This window comes from Chelonoidis abingdonii, chromosome 3, assembly GCF_003597395.2.
Source record: "Chelonoidis abingdonii isolate Lonesome George chromosome 3, CheloAbing_2.0, whole genome shotgun sequence".
In the NCBI taxonomy this organism is placed as follows: domain Eukaryota; kingdom Metazoa; phylum Chordata; order Testudines; family Testudinidae; genus Chelonoidis; species Chelonoidis abingdonii.
In genome coordinates, this window is record NC_133771.1 from 138,473,743 (window position 1) to 138,492,213 (window position 18,471).

At 42.9% G+C, this 18,471-nt stretch overlaps 1 protein-coding gene across 1 annotated transcript in view; it reads left to right on the plus strand.

Annotated features, from left to right (window-relative positions):
* Positions 1-5,821: 5,821 nt before the first annotated feature.
* MAP3K21 (mitogen-activated protein kinase kinase kinase 21) overlaps positions 5,822-18,471 on the plus strand; it is a 79,157-nt gene continuing 66,507 nt past the window's right edge. Inside the window, exon 1 of the mRNA XM_075064159.1 lies at positions 5,822-6,928. Coding sequence (XP_074920260.1) covers positions 6,133-6,928 — 796 coding nt within the window. The 5' untranslated portion in view covers positions 5,822-6,132. The remainder of the gene's footprint in view (positions 6,929-18,471) is intronic.

Genomic DNA, 18,471 nt, shown 5'->3' on the forward strand with positions numbered 1-18,471 from the left:
GCCCCGCCACAGCCCTTCGGCCCCTGCTTCTTCGCACCCCCTCGTCACCCCACCGCCCTCCCTCCTGCCCCCACACCCCACCGCCCTTCCTCCTGTCCCCTCCTCACCCTCACCACCCTTCCTCCTGCCCCCAAACCCCAGCTCCAGCCCCCACCCCGCACCGCCCTTCCTCCTGTCCCTTCCTCACCCTCACCGCCATCTAGTGGCTTGCTCACATAGAGGATAACAGTATATTGCTACTACCAATTACCTGTTAGCTGAAGTGGCAGAGGTCAATGATACTATGGATGTAAAGGTCTGAACCCTACTGTGACCCAAGTAGGGGGCCATTATGGTTCTATATGATGGAAGTTTTTTCCATTTAGTTGTAGGGTTTTGTTGTTGTTGTTAAAAAAACCTACATTAAAACATCAGGGTTGAAAATGTAAGTACTCAGAACTAGGATGCGCTAAAATTAATGTTGCCTGGTAAAACTTGATTCAGCTCTTGTGTATGCACTATATGAAACAGTCTTTAATAAAATGAACCTATAGCTATATGATGACATGCTATTTTTTTTTCAACAGAACCCTTGCCTTGCACAGGATGGACTATGTTGTGGGAATGAATCATGGATGGGTGGTGATGATGTCTGCAGAGCCCCTACATCATTTGTTGCAGGAGGTGGATAGTGAATGTGGCATAATTGCTGGAAGAGAAAGGATGGTCTCATGGTTAAGGAAATTGAATGCTATCCTGGAGAACTGAACTCCATCCCTTCCATTGGCACAGAATTCCTACCTGATGGTAGGCAATTACTTAAACCAACATTTCATAGTTGGTTACTATGTGTTCCTCATTTTCTGGATGCCATTTTCATGATACAGTTGGAATCAGATTTGTAGAAATGCCTAGTGCTCACAAGTGTAACAGAGGTCATTTAGAGTTATGCTTTAAAGATATAAAGTACTATTAAAATGCTAACTAGCTACTCTGAAAAGTCAAACCATAGGTGTCTCAAGTTGGGCACCCCAAATTAGTGGATACTTTTGAAAATGTTGGCTTTAATCTTCCTGTGCCTCAAATCCTCAATTATAAAATGGAAATAATACCACCTAGTCTCAAATGGGGTATTGTGAAGATAAATTCATTAATTTGTGAAACACTTGGATACCATGGGGAGAGCACTATAGAAATGCCATGAGGAAAATAATTCTGTATTAAGTGCCAGGGTGTGGATGATGTGCATATAATAAGGCCTGAAGCCACACATTGAACTAACAGGATAAAACAAGTGTTGAATAGCTACCTATCCACTGAAGAAGGAGCAATTTCTGTGGGGAAAAAAAAAAATAGTATGTGGTCATTGAAATTTATAACAGCGTCATCATGCATATGCACCAAGAGCTGAATTAAGATTGTAAAGGAATCTTGGTTTCACCTAACCTTTGGGCACTTGACTTTGCAACTATATTGTTCTTTTTATGTAGGTTTAGGGTTTGTTCAGGTTTGGGGGTGGGGAGGAGTTGTTTTGGATATACTGTAATACATTTATCCTGGAAAAGGGGTTTTGTAATTGCCAGTGAAGAGACTTCATAAGGATATTTACTGAGGATGCAATGCAGATATACATTATTATATTCCAAAATCAATTTAGCACTGCTGCTAAAACTCCTGGGCATTCCTACAGAGAAAACTAGCTGAAGAGAGCAAGAAGCTCCAATTCTTGAATAATTGGTTATGTTTGCTTAAAGAAAAATCCACTAGAGGGAGCCATTAGAGAATTTATATGCATGTATTTTATTTTTTTAAAATAAAACTTATTTTTATTACCATAGCACCTCTAAGCCCTACACATGGATCAGGCCTCCCTTGTGCTAGGTGCTGTATAAACCCAGAACAAAAAATATTTATACAATAAATATTTATATTTGTGCCACAGTGGGGAAGTGAAACACATTCCACAGTTTATCAGTTATTGTGGCTTCTGACAGATACTACATAAAATACAGTATGGAATTTGTTCATAAGGCTGAATGTTTCTATTACATTTATAGCTTTTATAATGCCAAGCAAATATGCAGATAGAGACTATATTCATAACACCCCCATGAATGGCTGCAAGTCTCTGTTATATAAGGAAAGGGGAAGAGAGCTGATAAAGACATACTGAGTTTTGATCATTTGACTTGTAGATAATGTTTTATTAAAAATAAATTTTAATAAAACATTATCTACAACTTCATGTTGTCTTTCCACAGAACTATCCAGGAGCACTGGAGTTGCCCATCAGGTACTAAAGGAGATGGCGACTTTCAATAAGTGGTGGCAAATAAGTAAATCCTCTTTATCTAGAAGAAGTCAGTGGATCTGACTGGCAGTTGGGTCCAGAGGGCAGAGTCCTTGTTCTTAGGAAAGGCAGCTATAGGACATACATATAAAGAGGACCTGTGAGATGTGGTTTAGGCTGTTGTCCACATGTGAAGCAGCTTGCTAGTGAGAACTGCTACACTGATGTAGGAGGACAATGTGGAGCCCCCTCCCTGTGGAATTGAAACCTGGCAGGTAGGACCAACAAGAATACCTTATTGCCTAATAGATTAAAGAACTAGAGGATGCACCCAGACAGTCCTGAGGGATCCTATCCTCTTGGGGGCTGCCCTCAACTAGCCAAATTAGGAACTATTATGTTAATAACTGTACTTTTAAAACTGCTGATATATTTACAGTTTTTTCCCTGTGAGTAAATAGTCTTTATCTGAGCTGGGTGTCTGAGTGCTTATGGGAATCTACCAAGTGCTACAACCTATAGAGACTTCAGTACTTAACTTCTCAAGTGTACACATGACATGTTATCAACTCTTTTTAAAAGGTATGATGTACACAGCACTCCAGTAGTCCCGCTATCTGGGGAGAGTGAACTCTTATTAACATTCTAATAGGTTTGGAAAGATTCTTTTTAATTTGGAAGAAGGGTACTGGTCTCTGAGGTACTGCAACCACTCTGTTAAATTCAGCACAGTTACAGAAGAATGTTAAGGGTTACTTACATGATCCACCTTCTACAGCCAAGCTCTAAGGCCTTGGCTACACTCACACTTTACAGCGCTGCAAGTTTCGCGCTCAGGGATGTGAAAAACACCCCCCTGAGCGCTGCAAGATACAGCGCTATAAAGCGTCAGTGTAATCAGGCTCCCAGGGCTGCACGCTACACCCATAAAGGATGTGGTTTACATGCAGCGCTGGGAGAGCTCTCTCCCAGCGCTGCCGCTCTGACCACACTCACACTTCGAAAGCGCTGCCGCGCAGCGTTTGAAATTCAAAAGTGTAGCCATACCTAATAAGATACAACTGCATTTGCCTCCAAACCCCTCAGACAGAGACAACACCTACAAGATCTCTATCAACGCATTCTAGAACTACAATACCACCTGCTGAATGAAGAAACAGACTGACAGACGCCAGAAGAAGTACCAGAATTACTACTATAGGGCAGGCCCAACAAGAAAGTAACAGAATCCACTAGCCATCATCTTCAGCCCCCAACTAAAACTCTCTCCCGCACATCATCAAGGATCTACACCTACCTGAAAGATGATCCTTCATCTCACAGATCTTGGGGGACAGGCCAGTCCTCACTTACAGACAGCCCCTCAACCTGAAGCAAATACTCATCAGCAACCACACAAACATACCAGAAACCTATCCTTGCAACAAAGTCCATTGCCAACTCCATCCATATATCTATTGGACACCATCATAGGACCTAATTACATCAGCCACACTATCAAGAGGCTCTTCACCAGCACGTCTACCAATGTGATTATATCATCTGTACCACAATGCTCCTCTGCCATATACAATTGCCAAACCAGACAGACAGTCTCTACATAAAAGAATAAATGGACACCAATCAGTATCAAGAATTCTAACATTGTGACAAATGTCCTCCTCTACTTTGGTGGTCTGCACTTATTGGTAGATTTGCTTCCTCAGTGATCTTCCCTCTGGTGGAACCCACGTTTGGGTCAACTCCTCCTGTGTCTGATCAGGAGTTGGGAGGTTTGGGGGAACCCGGGCCCACCCTCTACTCCAGGTTCCAGTCCAGGGCCTGTGGATCACAGCTATCACGTGTCTCCTGTAACAGCTGCATGACACTACAATTCCTTGGGCTACTTCCCCATACCTCCTCCAAACACCTCTTTTCCTCCACCACAGACCTTCCTCCTGGTGTCAGATATGCTGTACTCCTCAATCCCAGAAGCACACACTCCACTCCTTGCACCTCTTACTCCCACCTCCCTCACATGCATACTTCACTGACTAACTGGGAGGCTTTTAACTAGTTCCAGCCAGCCTTGATTGGCTTCAAGTGTGTCAATCAATGTAGCTATCTCACTGCCTTCCAGAAAGATCTTAATTGCCCCAGGTGTCTTGATTAACCTGGAGCAATGCCATTTGGTTACCACGTACCAGGGATTTGTTTAGCCTGGGCTAACATATCTGTTCCTCACTACTTTACTGTAGCTATCTGGCCTTGCCCCATCACACATTGAAAAAACCAGTCAGAGAACACTTCAACTTCTGGTTACAGACCAAAAGTTGCAATTCTTCAACAAAAAACTTCAAAAAAGACTCCAATGAGAAACGCAGAATTGAAAATTTGCAAACTTGATACCATTAAATTAGGCTTGAATAAAGACTGGGAGTGGATGAGTAATTACACAAACTAAAAACTATTTCCCCGTGCTAATTTTTCCCCCTACTGTTACTCACACCTTCTTGTCAACCGTTGGAAATGGGCCCATCCTGATTATCACTGCAAAAGTTTTTTTCTCTTGCTGATAAATAGCCCACCTTAACTTATTTCTTTCCTTATAGTTAGCATGGCAACACCCATTTTTGTCATGTCTCCTGTCTATGATATCATCTCCTACTGTATTTTCCATGCATGCATCTGATGAAGTGGGTTTAGCCCATGAAAGCTTCTGCTCAAATAAATTGTTAGTCTCTAAGTGCCACAAGTACTCCTGTTCTTTTGACAAGATTGGCACTTGTTCTTTTAATGTATTTTAATGCTAGATTGCCTTGCTTTTCTTTCTCCACCTTTCCCCTTTAGTCCTTCACTCCAGTTTTCTTTCTTTTACTGTATTACTGTCTGATTTGCATCTTATAATTTGCATATTTCTTCCCATAATTTTCCTCCAGTTCCTTCTTTCCTTAATCTCTTCCTGATGCCTTGTCTACTACCATTTTTTTCACTATACTTTCTTACCATAGCTAACAAGGTGGGAGTGCTAGTGTAGACCATGAAACAGTAGCAGCATTTAACTACCGTGTTGCTAGAGCTGGTCGAATAGATATAGATGGCACCATAGTTAAAACTTAAACTGCAAACTGTCCACATTAATGATCTGCAACAAGTGGGAGCAATGAGGGAAATGTAAGGGTGGGAGGACATAAAGCAATGCAGCCAGGGCCTAACTCACATGCTTACACACTGGCACTCCCTCCTTGCCCGTTACTCACGCCTTAGACCGCTGTGCCCAGGCTTGCCTAGTCTCTCTCTGGCAGGGAGAGAGAGTCCCTCGTCAGCTTGTTTGAATGCAAAGTGTTGCCAAGTCTCTCCCCAGGGCTGGAGGACGGACTTCCTTTGTGTTGCACTAACACCTTCCCGCTCGCTCTCCCGGCGCGGTTGCCCCGACTCACCCACAGTGGGGCCCTGCCCCAAGGGCCCACCCGCCTGTCTGTGGAGGAAGCAGCGAAGCTACCTGCACCTGCCTTTGACCCACCCCCCGCCTCTCCCCGTGGATCACGTGTCCCGGACTGGCCAATCCGGCGCGGTCGAGGGCGGACGTAGGCCCCGCTGGGCTGAGTGTCTGAAGCAGCTCTGGCCGGGGCGGCGCGGCCGGTGCTGGCCCCATGAAGCTGCGGACAGGGGCGGAGCAGAGACCGGCCTGGGCCTGCCCTGTTACCCCCCGCGGGCTTGGCCGCTCTAGCTGTGGGTCGCCCCCGGCCGCTCAGCGGGGCCCGCCCCACGCCGCTCGCAGGTGCGGTTAGCGCGGCAGGTGAGGATGAGCTTTCCCGGCGGAGCCTCCGGCTCTCCCGGATGCCGCGGCTGAGGCTGCTGCGGCCCGTGCCCCGGTCCCTGCCATGGCTCTGCTGGGCTCCGGGGCGGCGGCCCAGGGCTGCTCGGCGGGCGGCAGCGGCCCGTCCTGCCCGCTCTGGACCGCGCTGTACGACTACGAGGCGAACGGGGAGGACGAGCTGAGCTTGCGGCGGGGCGACGTGGTCGAAGTGCTGTCCAAGGATGCGGCCGTCTCGGGGGACGATGGCTGGTGGGCGGGCAAAATCCGCCACCGCCTCGGCATCTTCCCGGCCAACTACGTGACTTACCAGCCGGGCCGGTACCCGCGCCAGCAGGAGCAGGACGGGCGCCTGGCCCCGAGCCCAGCTCCGCAGGACTGGAGGGCCGGAGGTGGGGGAGACCAGCCCGGCTCCCTAGCCCAGATCGACTTCCAGCATCTGGAGCTGCAGGAGATCATCGGCGTGGGGGGCTTCGGCAAAGTGTATCGGGCCACCTGGCGGGGCCAGGAAGTGGCAGTGAAAGCGGCCCGGCAGGACCCCGATGAAGACATCATGGCCACAGCTGAGAGCGTGCGGCAGGAGGCCAAGCTCTTCTCTATGCTGAAGCATCCCAACATCATCGAGCTGCACGGAGTCTGCCTGCGGGAGCCCAACCTCTGCCTGGTGATGGAGTTTGCGAGGGGAGGCTCCCTCAATAGAGCCCTGGCAGGGGCAGCTACCACCTGCGGGGGGAGCCGTTGGGGCCGCCGCGTACCCCCGCACATCCTGGTGAATTGGGCAGTGCAGATAGCCCGCGGGATGCTCTACCTACACGAGGAAGCCATCGTCCCCATCCTACACCGAGACCTCAAATCGAGCAACAGTAAGTCTTCTAAACGACTTCTGTTTTAAGAGGGTATTTTAACTATGTCTTTAGTGTGTTTTAACCGTGTTTTTTATTACGATCAGCAAAGTAGAGGAGGCTGCTGTATAAATCAGATTTATGGAGTGAGCGGGACCTGGCCTGTTAGAGCTATACATTTGTCACAGGCTGCTGGATGTGGACAGCTGGAATGAAGGAGCGAACACATGAAACTTTGACTTACACATTACACCTGTAATTGTGACTTTTTGTAACCAGTTAGGCATGTTGATCTTAACTGGCTACAAGTTCAGTTGGTGTCTACAAACCAACTTATTGCAGTCCTGTTGGTATATCTGCACCCACTGCGTTGCTTAGGTTACATTATATTGTTTTCTGGGAAAATATGGGCAGCTAGCCTGTGGTACCTCAGCTGAGGCATAACATGCCCTCCCCTCTCCAAGTAGGTCCTGTGGTAATGCATTCGGGGATATCCTTATGTACAGAGAGTTAGAGAGGACAACAACTGGTTAAAACCATAAACTTGACACCATTAGAAAGTGCTATATTGAAATAAGTGTGTGCTTATTTGCTACTGGAAGACAGTCTTGTGGCAGTGGGAGCTTCTGGCAAGAGTGACATGGTTGGTTAGTTGTCTTGGTTACTGACCAGTCATGATATGTAAGTCAACCATATCACTAAATAGGTAAAAACTCTGTTAAAAATTAGCACAGAGTTTATATACCTAATTGTAACACAGAGAGCAAAGTCCTGTCTTCCTAGACAGAAACTTAAAAAACCTGAGTAAAATAGCAGACTCATAATATACTTTCTTCCTTGTCTGTTCTGTGGTTATAAAACACTCTACAATAAATATTTTTCATAGTCTCTTCTTTCTTTCTCTTCACCTATTTTTCTATTAATTAAAGATTTAATGATGGTGACTCGCATGATATTTGACTTCTATCATACTTTTTTCATTAACATGATGATTTAGTGCTGATGACTGGTGTCAGATTAATGGACGTGGAGATTCTAGTCCTTTCATGTCAAAAAAAAAAAAAAAAAAGCAGTGAGATGGTGGCAGTAGAAGTTCATCTGCTCTTAATATGGAAAACCATCTGAAGGAGTGAGAGGGAGCTCAGTTGTTATGCCTAGTGAATCCTTGGTCTCTCTGCAGGACTTGCTAAAATTGCTGGTATTTTCGATCCTTTTGTTGTGTGAGTGCTGGTCCCCTAGAAACTGGATTTAGACCAACAATACCAGAGCTTTTTTACTATCCTAGGACATGTTTGAATTAGCGTTTCACTGTTAGATCACTATTCTTTTGGTTAACGTCATTAACTTTTTGGGGTCTGTCTATGCTAGCATTTTTTCACTCTAAAATTTCACACTGGTAGTTTCACCAGAGGGGGGATAGTGAGGGGAGTTTTCTTGCAGACAAGAGGGTTACACTGTTTAGACTTGCTCTGAATGGAGTGATTAAAATGTTAGTGGCTGTGGGCACCTTATCCACACTGCTCATGTTGCAACCAGTGGTGATAAATTCAAAATATTCCATTTTAGATTTAACATTATAAAAACACCCCTAGAAAAGCTCTGAGCACTGTGACAAAAATACTTAAAATAACCACCCATCAGCATTAATACCAATGTAAAAATAGTTCAATCAACAGCTTTAAATAATCATACAGCAGTAACAATTTACTTCACTTAACAAACAGTAAAAATGAAAAAAAGCATCAGAAAAACCTTTGTACCCAAATCATATCCACAAACATACCCTTGTCTTTCTCTAGAAGACCTACCGAACCAAGACTTTTCCAGGTCATCAACTTTGGGTTGTTCTGGACCAAGATGGGGACCAAGTTCAGAGTCCTGGGGCCCTCCTTGAGAACACTGAGCTGATAGTCTTCTCTTGTTTTTAGCAAAGGGGATCCAGCTTCAGTGATTGCAGCTGCTGTGGTATGTCACAAGGAAAGAAGTGGTTTCTCCAGTAGGCTGTTCAGGGTTTTATAGGTCATAGCCAACACCTTAAATGCTACTAAAAGAACAGTAGGCCATCTATATCATGACTCATTCAACGAGTGAACTGTTGCATCTTCAGTCTGTGAATGGTTTTAAGCTTTAGCCCTGTGCAGAGAGCTTTGGAATAGATTAGACATTTTAAGATGAGAGGCATAGCTAGATTGCAAGGTCCACATCTGAAAGAGGTCACAACATCCTGGCCAGGTGTGGTTGTTAAAAAGATGACTTGATTACAGTTGAACATCAGCTGGTGGGGGAGGTCCTGAGATCTCCACCAGGCTGTGAACTCAAGTGCTAGGGAATGCACTTCCTCAATAATAAGGGTTGATATAATCTCCAGAATCCTTTCTGGTTGCTTCTTCCAACCAACCATCATCATTTTTGTCTTGTATGGGTTGAGCTTCAACCAACTCACTCTCACCTAATCTTAATCTCAGTGAGACACTGGTTGAGACTCAGAACCATGTCATCATCTGAGTTGGATGTGATAAGCATAGTGAAAACACCACCCCCTATGCTCAGTACTCTCCTAATGGCCCCATATATATGTTTAATGTGCGGGTGCAGGGTAGAATAGCACACTGCAGCTCCATTCACTTGAGTCCTTTGGGAAAAGGATCAGTTGTCCACAGCTACCTGTTGAGATCTTGCCAAAAAAATAAAAAGCTGCTGAAGGGCAGCAGATCACTCCTCACAATGTTTGCAGGCTACTCAACAGCATCTTGTGATCAATGGTATCAAAAGTAGGCGATCTAATATAACCAGCATGGACATGCAGTCTACCAGAAGGAGATGGTCAGTCACTGTATTCTGTCTGCCAGTGCTAGGTCTATACACAATTGAGAAATGTGAAGATTATGAAAGGCATCTAAATACTTTGAGTTGTCTCATAGTTTGGGGGAGAAATTAATGTAGCACAGCCTGGGAGTGTATCTAGGTACTTATTTACTGTATTAATGTGTACTCACTCATTGTTTTGAAATATATTCATGAAATGGATTACCTGAATCTGACATTTGTCTGCCACTTTGATAGCATCTTCTTGTCCAATAATTGGTCCATCTGACTCAAAGTTTAGATTCTACTCTATTCAGATAAGAATTGGGTGGGGGGAAGAGGGAGGTTATTTATTGATTTCATAGACTTTAAGGTCTGAAGGGACCATTATGATCATCTAGTCTGACCTCCTGCACAATGCAGGCCACAGAATCTCACCCACCCAGTCCTGTATCAAACCTGTGTCTGAGCCATTGAAGTCCTCAAATCATGGTTTAAAGACTTGAAAGTGCAGAGAATCTTCCAGCAAGTGACCCGTGCCCCACGCTGCAGAGGAAGGTGAAAAAAACCCAGGGCTTCTGCCAATCTGCCCTGGAGGAAAATTCCTTCCTGACCCCAAATATGGCAATCAGCTAAACCCTGAGCATGTGCGCAAGGCTCACCAGCCAGACACCCAGGAAAGAATTCTCTGTAGTAAATCAGATCCCACCCCATCTAACATCCTATCACAAGCCATTGGGCATCTTTATCGCTAGTAGTCAAAGACGAATTGATTTCCAAAATTAGGCTATCCCATCATACCATCCCTTCTATAAAATTATCAAGCTTAGCCTTGAAGCCAGATAGGTGTTTTGTCCCACTGCTCCCCTTGGAAGGCTGTTCCAGAACAGGTCACTCCTCTGATGGTTAGAAATTAGATGAAGGTTTCAAGTCTAAACTGATTTTGTACTATTTTCCTCAGTGGGAGCAGAATCTGGCTTAAGACTCACTGACTTGTTCCCTACCTGGTGCAGGATGTTAATAATTTAACATCAACAACCACAGTGCACACATGGAATGTGCCCAAACAAGCATGTTGTCCCCTCCTAAGTCATCTAATGTAGTTTGGGTCTTCTGGGCAATACCTTATAACAGTACTATCTCACAGCTGCCAACCTAGAAGAAGAGAAGAAAATCCTGGCTGATCAGGGCAGCAACAGTGAGAGCCAGAGCTATCCTTACCCATATGCAAAGTATGCAACTGTGTAGGGCACCAGGAAATTTGGAGCACCAAATTTCCTGGTGCCCTGTGCAGCTGTGTGCTGCTCTAGCCCCTGCTCCGCCTCCTCCCCATAGCCCTGGCCCCAGTTCCGCCTCTTCCCGTCCCTGCCCCAACCCCACTCCCCTGAGGACTGCAGCAGGGCTGGGCCTGCACTCACCAGCAGTGGGAAGTGCAGCGGCCTGGCCCCAGCCACACCACCGATGAGTGTTTGGAGGGTGGTTTCCCCTTGCTCCCCTCCCCCTGGCAGAGGCATGGGGTGGCCCCCCAGAATGCTCTCACCAGGGCTGTCCCTAGCTAATGAGATATTTTGCAGAATGAGTATAAAGGCAGGCTAGCTTTGTGTAAACTTCCTCAAACCAGTCTCCATGGGTGGGGGGGAAGCCAGTGGCATGTACTTTTTTTTTTTATCCCCAGATGAGAAGGAAAGTTGGGAGGTGCCAGGATCTGTCATTTTCCATCCCTGTGGAGACAGAGAAAACTAGCAGGGAGAAAACTCCTCCTGTAACAGGGGGAATAAAGGAATGTAGATTTATTTGGGGGGAAGGGACCTTTGTTTCCTCTCACCTGTTTTGAATGTGGTGCTGTCAGTTTCACTTGTTCCCCTGGTTCTCTGAGGAAAAGGTAGTTAGGACTTACCGGATGGATTTAGCTGGCAGATATCAGTACAGGATATCACTTCATGTGCGAAGGCTCCGAGCACCATAATTTCTCTATATAGGATCCATCTCTTCTATTTGATGTGTTCTTGTTTCATACAACTTGTGAAGAAACAGAAGGAGAGGATGTTCACAGGAAGCTGAGCTCCCAGAAGCATGAGTGAAGGGTACACTCTTTTAGCTGGGGCGAGGAGGTGGGAGAGGCATGCAGAGCTGTGCTCCCCCATGTCCCCTCTTTCACACTTAAAGGTGTCATCACAAAAATACATAACAGAGATGTCCACTTTTGATTACCACATTTTTACTTTTAAAATATAGATGTAACACTTATCAATTTTCATGTATGCATTGTATATTTTGCAGTCTTCATGACCCACATCGATGGCAGTAATGAAGGAAGAGGTTGTTTGGAAAGGACATAGTCCACCTCTGAGTGGCTTGCAGGGTCTCTTGTCACTAAGCAATTCCAAACTTTGGTATTAATCTAAAGAAATTCCAAGGCAAAAAAACATAATGAAGATTGAAAGGAGGATTTTACCTGCCTTTATCTGATGCATCTGCTTAAAGAATCCGGAAGAAATCATTGTAGTTTCTCAAAACATAAAAAAGTTGAGAAATTATAAATTCACGTTCCACTTGAAGAAAAAGAAAATGTTCAAAACTGTGCAATTACTTACCTGTACATCCTTAATTGTATCCTTGGGGTACAATCTGAAATCAGACACTCAAGTCAAGTCTTCTTTAACTGTCATATGGGTTTGTTAATATTAAAGTAATGTATTGTCTTATTGTTGCTGTTTGACTTAATGAAACTGATGGTTGAATGTTTATCTAAGAGTTTCTGGTTCACAGTTATAATACTGAAGAAAGAGTTAAAGGTGTTTTGGTGACCATAACTGTTTGTTTTTGTTTTTTGTTTTAAATATTTAACTCTCTCTCTTTAAATAGTCAAGCACTTACTTCTGAACAAGGGCACCAAATTAAATGAGAGGGCTAGGGAGATTTGGGTTAATTTGAGCCGTTGGCAGACTTTCCAGGGTCTTGTCTAGATTAGGATTCTATATTGCATGTTAGCGAACACCTATTAGCTTGCAGTTTCCATATGCTACTTTAATTCCAGTACCTGATTTTTAGAATATTCAGTGCCTCCAGCTGGAAAAAACAAGTTCCACATCCTGAATGCATGTGTTAATACCTGCAGGAAACTTTCCATGGAAACTCAGAATACAGTAGTTTATAATTTTAAAGGAATCACACACAAAGTGAACAGTGAAACAACAGAAAGTGGATAGTCTACCTGATGCGGCTTTATTTAAATTAAGAAGGGAATAGCAAAACTGAAAATAGGAAACTGTTTTTAAAAGCTGAATAAACAACTGTGATGTAAGTAGATTAACACTATAATACCCAAACAAATAGCATTCTCATGCACTCATTGAATGCTGTTATATAGAATATGCTGAGGATCTCCCTCTCCACCCCACCCCCCAAATGCACAGAGATTGGCTGTTTTAGAGATATTGAAGGGCTTGTTGTCATGGTTAAGAGGCACCAGAAAGGGATAGTGAGAAGGTGTCCAAGACAGTAGGACAGAGGTGCCTCAGAAACCAGGGTGGGTACTGGTGAGGCTGCAGAGCCTACTCTAGTTAAACTGCTGTCAACTGATAACCAAATCACTCTTGTTACTTTGCTCCTGGCTGAGATAGGGTCCCTGCTGCTCATGAACAAGGCAAAAATCAGTCAATCTTTCCTAGAGTTTCTCTGAGGTCCTTCCCAGCAAGACCACTCAAATTATGATGGAGTGTACTCTTAAAATAACAGAGAGAGAGGAGAGAGAGGTTATTCCAGTCAGAAGATGATACTGAAATCTTGCAAAGACTTCTGTTCCCCTAGAGTTTCTCTTCAACCCTCTGAACTCAGGATTGTCTCTCTTCAGACTTACTTTATCTGTCTTCTCCTTATGAAGAAAAATTCTTGGCTTTTGGCAGGTCCTAGATTAATCTATATGAGCTATACTTTTCAAAAGAATGCGCTCTCCTTAGTATGACAATTGGAGACAAACCCATAGCTTCATTCCGAAAATATTGGGGACAGTTTCCATCCTGGAGTCACTGGGCAATGTGGGTCTATGTTTTCATGTGATCTCCCTTGGCTTTGTGAGAGTTGGGAGGGGGGAGAGAGACCTGCAGCGTTAAATTCTCTGTCCCTAAGTTTGCCCATCTATAACGGGGTACCGCTTGCCCATCTTGAAGTGCTTTGAGATCTATGGAAAAAAGGAGATATGTCAGTGGAAAGTAGTAGTATTGTTGTCCATCTTGCAGCAAACTTTTCAGAATGCTGTGCTAGCATAGAACAATACTTGCAAACTTTAGTTGGTGTCATCTCTCCCTGATGACTTCCAAAGTAAGCCTTTCCTAAGGGAATAAGGTCTGTTTTAATTCAATGGCATGGATGTGCCACCTTTTTTATCTATGTATCTTTTGTAAAATTAGGTCACGCTTTGAGTTTCTTATCTTTGTATTTCTTTTGTACTGTTCTCAAGAATCTTTTTTCATGGTTTAGTATACTCTCACATCAAGATCTTGATTCTCCACACACACCTCCACCCCAAGGTTCTGAGCACCTGACATTCCCATGTTCTCGTGTGGGAGCCCCACATGCTCAGCACCACTTAGAAATTAGACCCATTGGCTTTTCCAGACACCTAAGAACACATTACAGCATAAACATATTACACTTTACCAGTTGTGCCTAAGTAGGATGGACGTTGTATTTTTTGTGAATTTTTTGACTTTGTCGAGAAAGTGGTGTTAAAGTTAATTTAGTGTTTGGAGATAAAATTACTTTATTGCAGTGGCTAAAGTAGTTTATAGAAACTAGTAATTCTAATCTGCAGTTGGATGACTTGTTGCAACATATTTTTAAAGTAAAAATCGTCGCTTATTTAATGTTTTTCATACAGTGGCTATCTCTTGGAAATATACCTATTTTATTAGTTCTATGCAATACAGTGTTTGTGTATAAAGTCCTTAACCTTCCAAAGAGTGAATAATAATCTAGTTATCTCATGTGGGTTGAAAACCTAACCTATTGAGCCAAAGCTGTTAACTTTGATTTGCCTCCTCTGAATGTGTTAACTCTATCCTAAACTCTAACAAGTGAAAAAAATTTAAAAATCCCATACACAAACTTCTTTAAATTAGAATTAAGGTTGGTCAGATACATTTCCTTACAATGCAAATACCAAAAGCCAGGAACTCGTACATTAAAGGCAACACCTAGTACAAACTGATTTTTTCAAGCATTAGTCCACTACAGTCACAACACTCCACCATTCTACAACACTAATGCCTTCTCTGACAAATGCAGTTTGATTTCAACAGGACTCATTCAGCCCAACAAACAGCTGACAAGCAACCTGAAATACACAGCTTTAACTCTGACCTATTCATTTATTTTGTTTGATTGTGATTTGCCTCTTTGCATCCCTGAACAGAGATTGGTTCTCTCAAAAATGTACTCATGACCTAGTCTTTCCCTTGACCCTACTTGCCTCTCCAACAACTTTCCCGTCTTTCTTGTTATAAAATAATAATTAAATATATCTTCAATCTTACTTAAGTGAGCTGTTTCACAGGTGTTCTTTTGAGTTCCTTTCCTCCAAATTCCATCTTGGATTCCCTCCAGTGAAGTTTCTCCACTGGAAATCTTGGAGAGGGCAGGTTCTGTGACCTTTTTGGGGGCTAAAACAGAGTTCAGTTCTAGCCCAAACATCCCATTAATTTTGACTTTTTTTCCTCAAAGGAAAATGTGTTTTGGAGCTTTTGATTGGTGATAGCCAAATTACTGCTATCCTAGTTGTAATGACATCAGTATTTGCGTGTGTGTGTGTACACACAAAAATAAAAAACATAACTTCATAATTTACTCCTTTTATACAAGGTCTTTAGAAATATTAGGCCAGATTGTTAAAAGTATTTATGCACCTAATGATGCAGATAGATGCCCAGTGGAATTTTTAGAAGTGCCTGTGTGTCTTAACTTCCATTGAAATTAACAGAAATAGACATCAAAAAAGAGCTTTTAAAACCTCGGGCCTCACACTTCCGAAGTGATATATGTGCCAAAATAGAAGGAAAAATATGTTGCATGCTATTTAGGCCTATATATCATGTAGGAAGAAGAAGCTTTGTAGTGCTGGTAAACTTGAGAAGATCCAGCTTGATTTTCAGTTTTATCTTTTATTGTTTGGCATGAATGTGTTTGAGCACCGTTAGCTAGAACAAAGAAATTCCATTAAAATTTTTACATAGACTTGTAAAAAGTAGAGAAGTAACATTAAAATTAACTTTGCAGCTTTAATACCAATTTATAGAGTCTTGAAGAATCTAAAGGTTAAACTTAACTGTTGGATTTTTTGGTTTGCAGACTGTCAGTTTCTTATCTCTCAAAATATTTTCAGCCTCTATATAGCAGGGTTTGAACTGAAAAAGGCTGTGTATAATAAGTGTTTGTTTAAAATGTGTAGATGGGCACTTTGAACTATTATTCAGGGTACTGGAGCAAAGTTAAAAAAGCTTCTAGTCTTTCCTTCTTTCCAAAACTAATTCTAATGCCCTAAGTTAACAATGGCTCCAAAAAGTATGTGCTTAAAAAAAAAAAGGTTCATTTTTTTCATTTTCTGAAGGTAGAATTAGCACGCATAGCAGCATAAAATTTTAATGATGGAGTCTCCCATCAAATTTGATGGATGAGCTATAATTACTTATTGTGGATCATAAGATGAGACAAATATTTTAACATGCTTGTTAAATACAAATTAACTTGTGCTGTATAAGGATAGTAACAAACTTCATGACTTTACCTAAGTTAAATTTCTGACTTCTTGAATGTTAGAAGTTGTGACTCTTGGGATTTCACCTAAATTCCATCATGTCTGCTTTCTTGCTCCACACTTTCCTATATTAGAAACCTTATTCCTGCACCTGTAACCCAAAGTAAATACCAAAATTACATTTTAGAGAAGTTTTTTTTTAAATCTTTTTGTGGCATCTGACGCTTGTGTATTAAAACCCGGGGTAATATACACTAATATGAACAATTAAAGTATTTGAGTAAAATCATAAATAAAATCTTTTCCCTTCCCCTAAAAGTCTCTTGCCAAGTTGGTGCTTCGGTATTTAGGGTCATAGCTCCAGTTAAATCAGCCCCAGACATGCCAGTGTTGGCAGCATAATCGGGCTTTGTTCTCTTCCTGGCAACTGAAATCTGTGTTTTGACAGGTGTGCTTTTAACTCAGGCCTGATAAGGCAGCCCCTCCCCTTTTGTTCCTCCTAAAACTGCAGTGATAACTATTTCACCTCTGTAGTTCATTGTTTCATTCCCCCTCCCTCCAATAATATTGGAAATTTGAAAAGAAGCTTCACGTTTATTTTTGTGTTCTTGCCTTGTCATTAAAACCAAACTGAAACACTGTTCTCTAGTCTAGAGTCTTCATAGTGATTAGTCAAGCATTTGTTGTAAATTAGGAAAGCCTAGGTCAGCTTAGAATGAGAAGAAAAGTTTGGTGTCTTTTGAAATTATCAAAGTGTGTGATCTTTGTAGCTCTCTTAACTTGACACTAAAATATGTCCATACAGTACTTTGGGCCAAGATTCAGAAAAGCCAGTTGCCGAGAGCAAGCAGGAATTTTTCTGTGGGACTGTCATTAAATTCTGCAGAATTTTAAAAAATGAAATCTTGAAGTGTTTTAGTTCTTATTTTTGTGAGAATTTCCAGGTGTGAACAAAGCATAAACAAATGCAGTCTTGTTTTCTTAAATCTACAGAGCAGCAACTCCAATGCTGCTGTCACTGTTATGAGCAGGAGACACTGCAAGGGTAGTTGGAAGGGGGCCCCCCTACCATTGGTCTTCAGGTTGGCTGTGGCCTCCCTGCTCCTTATTACAGTTGGTCAAAAAAACAGGTACACTTTTTTAATGAATATGTCCTTTTTCAAGTAGTCAAAATTTTGACACGATTTTAAAAAGCTTGTCAGCTGTACTCAATGGGCTGCTCCTTAGTTTTGTGTGGATTGGGATCCAGTCAAGAGAGGAGAAAACCTCTACCACCTCCTGCCATGAGACTCGATTTAGGGGGACAAGAAGCCCCTGCTGCGAGAGGACTGTATATTGGGCAGCATACGTTGATTTGTTTTGGAAGGAAATGCCCCGGACTCAAATGAGAATTGTGGAAGATTGTGCAGATCACTTATGATCTTTTGGGCTTATTGGTTCCATTAGGTCAGGTTTGGGTACACCAATCCTTAATTTGCCTGTGTCATGGTACAATCCCCACTCTGAACCTTAGTGTCCAAGAGATGGGGTACCAGCATGTATTCCTCTAAGCTTAATCACCAGCTTAGAACCTGTAGCGCTGCCACCAACCAGGAATTCCAGTGCCTGGTACACTCTGGTACCCCCAAAACTTGCCCGGGGACCCCAGACCCAGACCCTCTGGATCTCAGCACAAGGAAAGAAAACCCTTTCCCCCACCATTGCCTCTCCCAGGGTTCTCCTCCCTGGATTACCCTGGAAGTCACTGTGATTCAAACTCTTGAATCTTAAACAGAGAGGACAATTCACCTTCCTCCCTCCTTCTCTTTCCCCCTCCCAGACTCTTCCTGAGAGAGAAAGTAATCCTGGCACAGAGAGAATTCAGCCTTTCTCCCCACCAATTCCCTGGTGAAATCCAGACCCCGTCTCCTGGGTCTCACCAGAATAAAAAAACAAGCAGGTTCTTAATAAGAAAACTTTAATAAAGAGAGAAAACAGTAAAATTATCTTTGTAAATTTAAAATGGAAT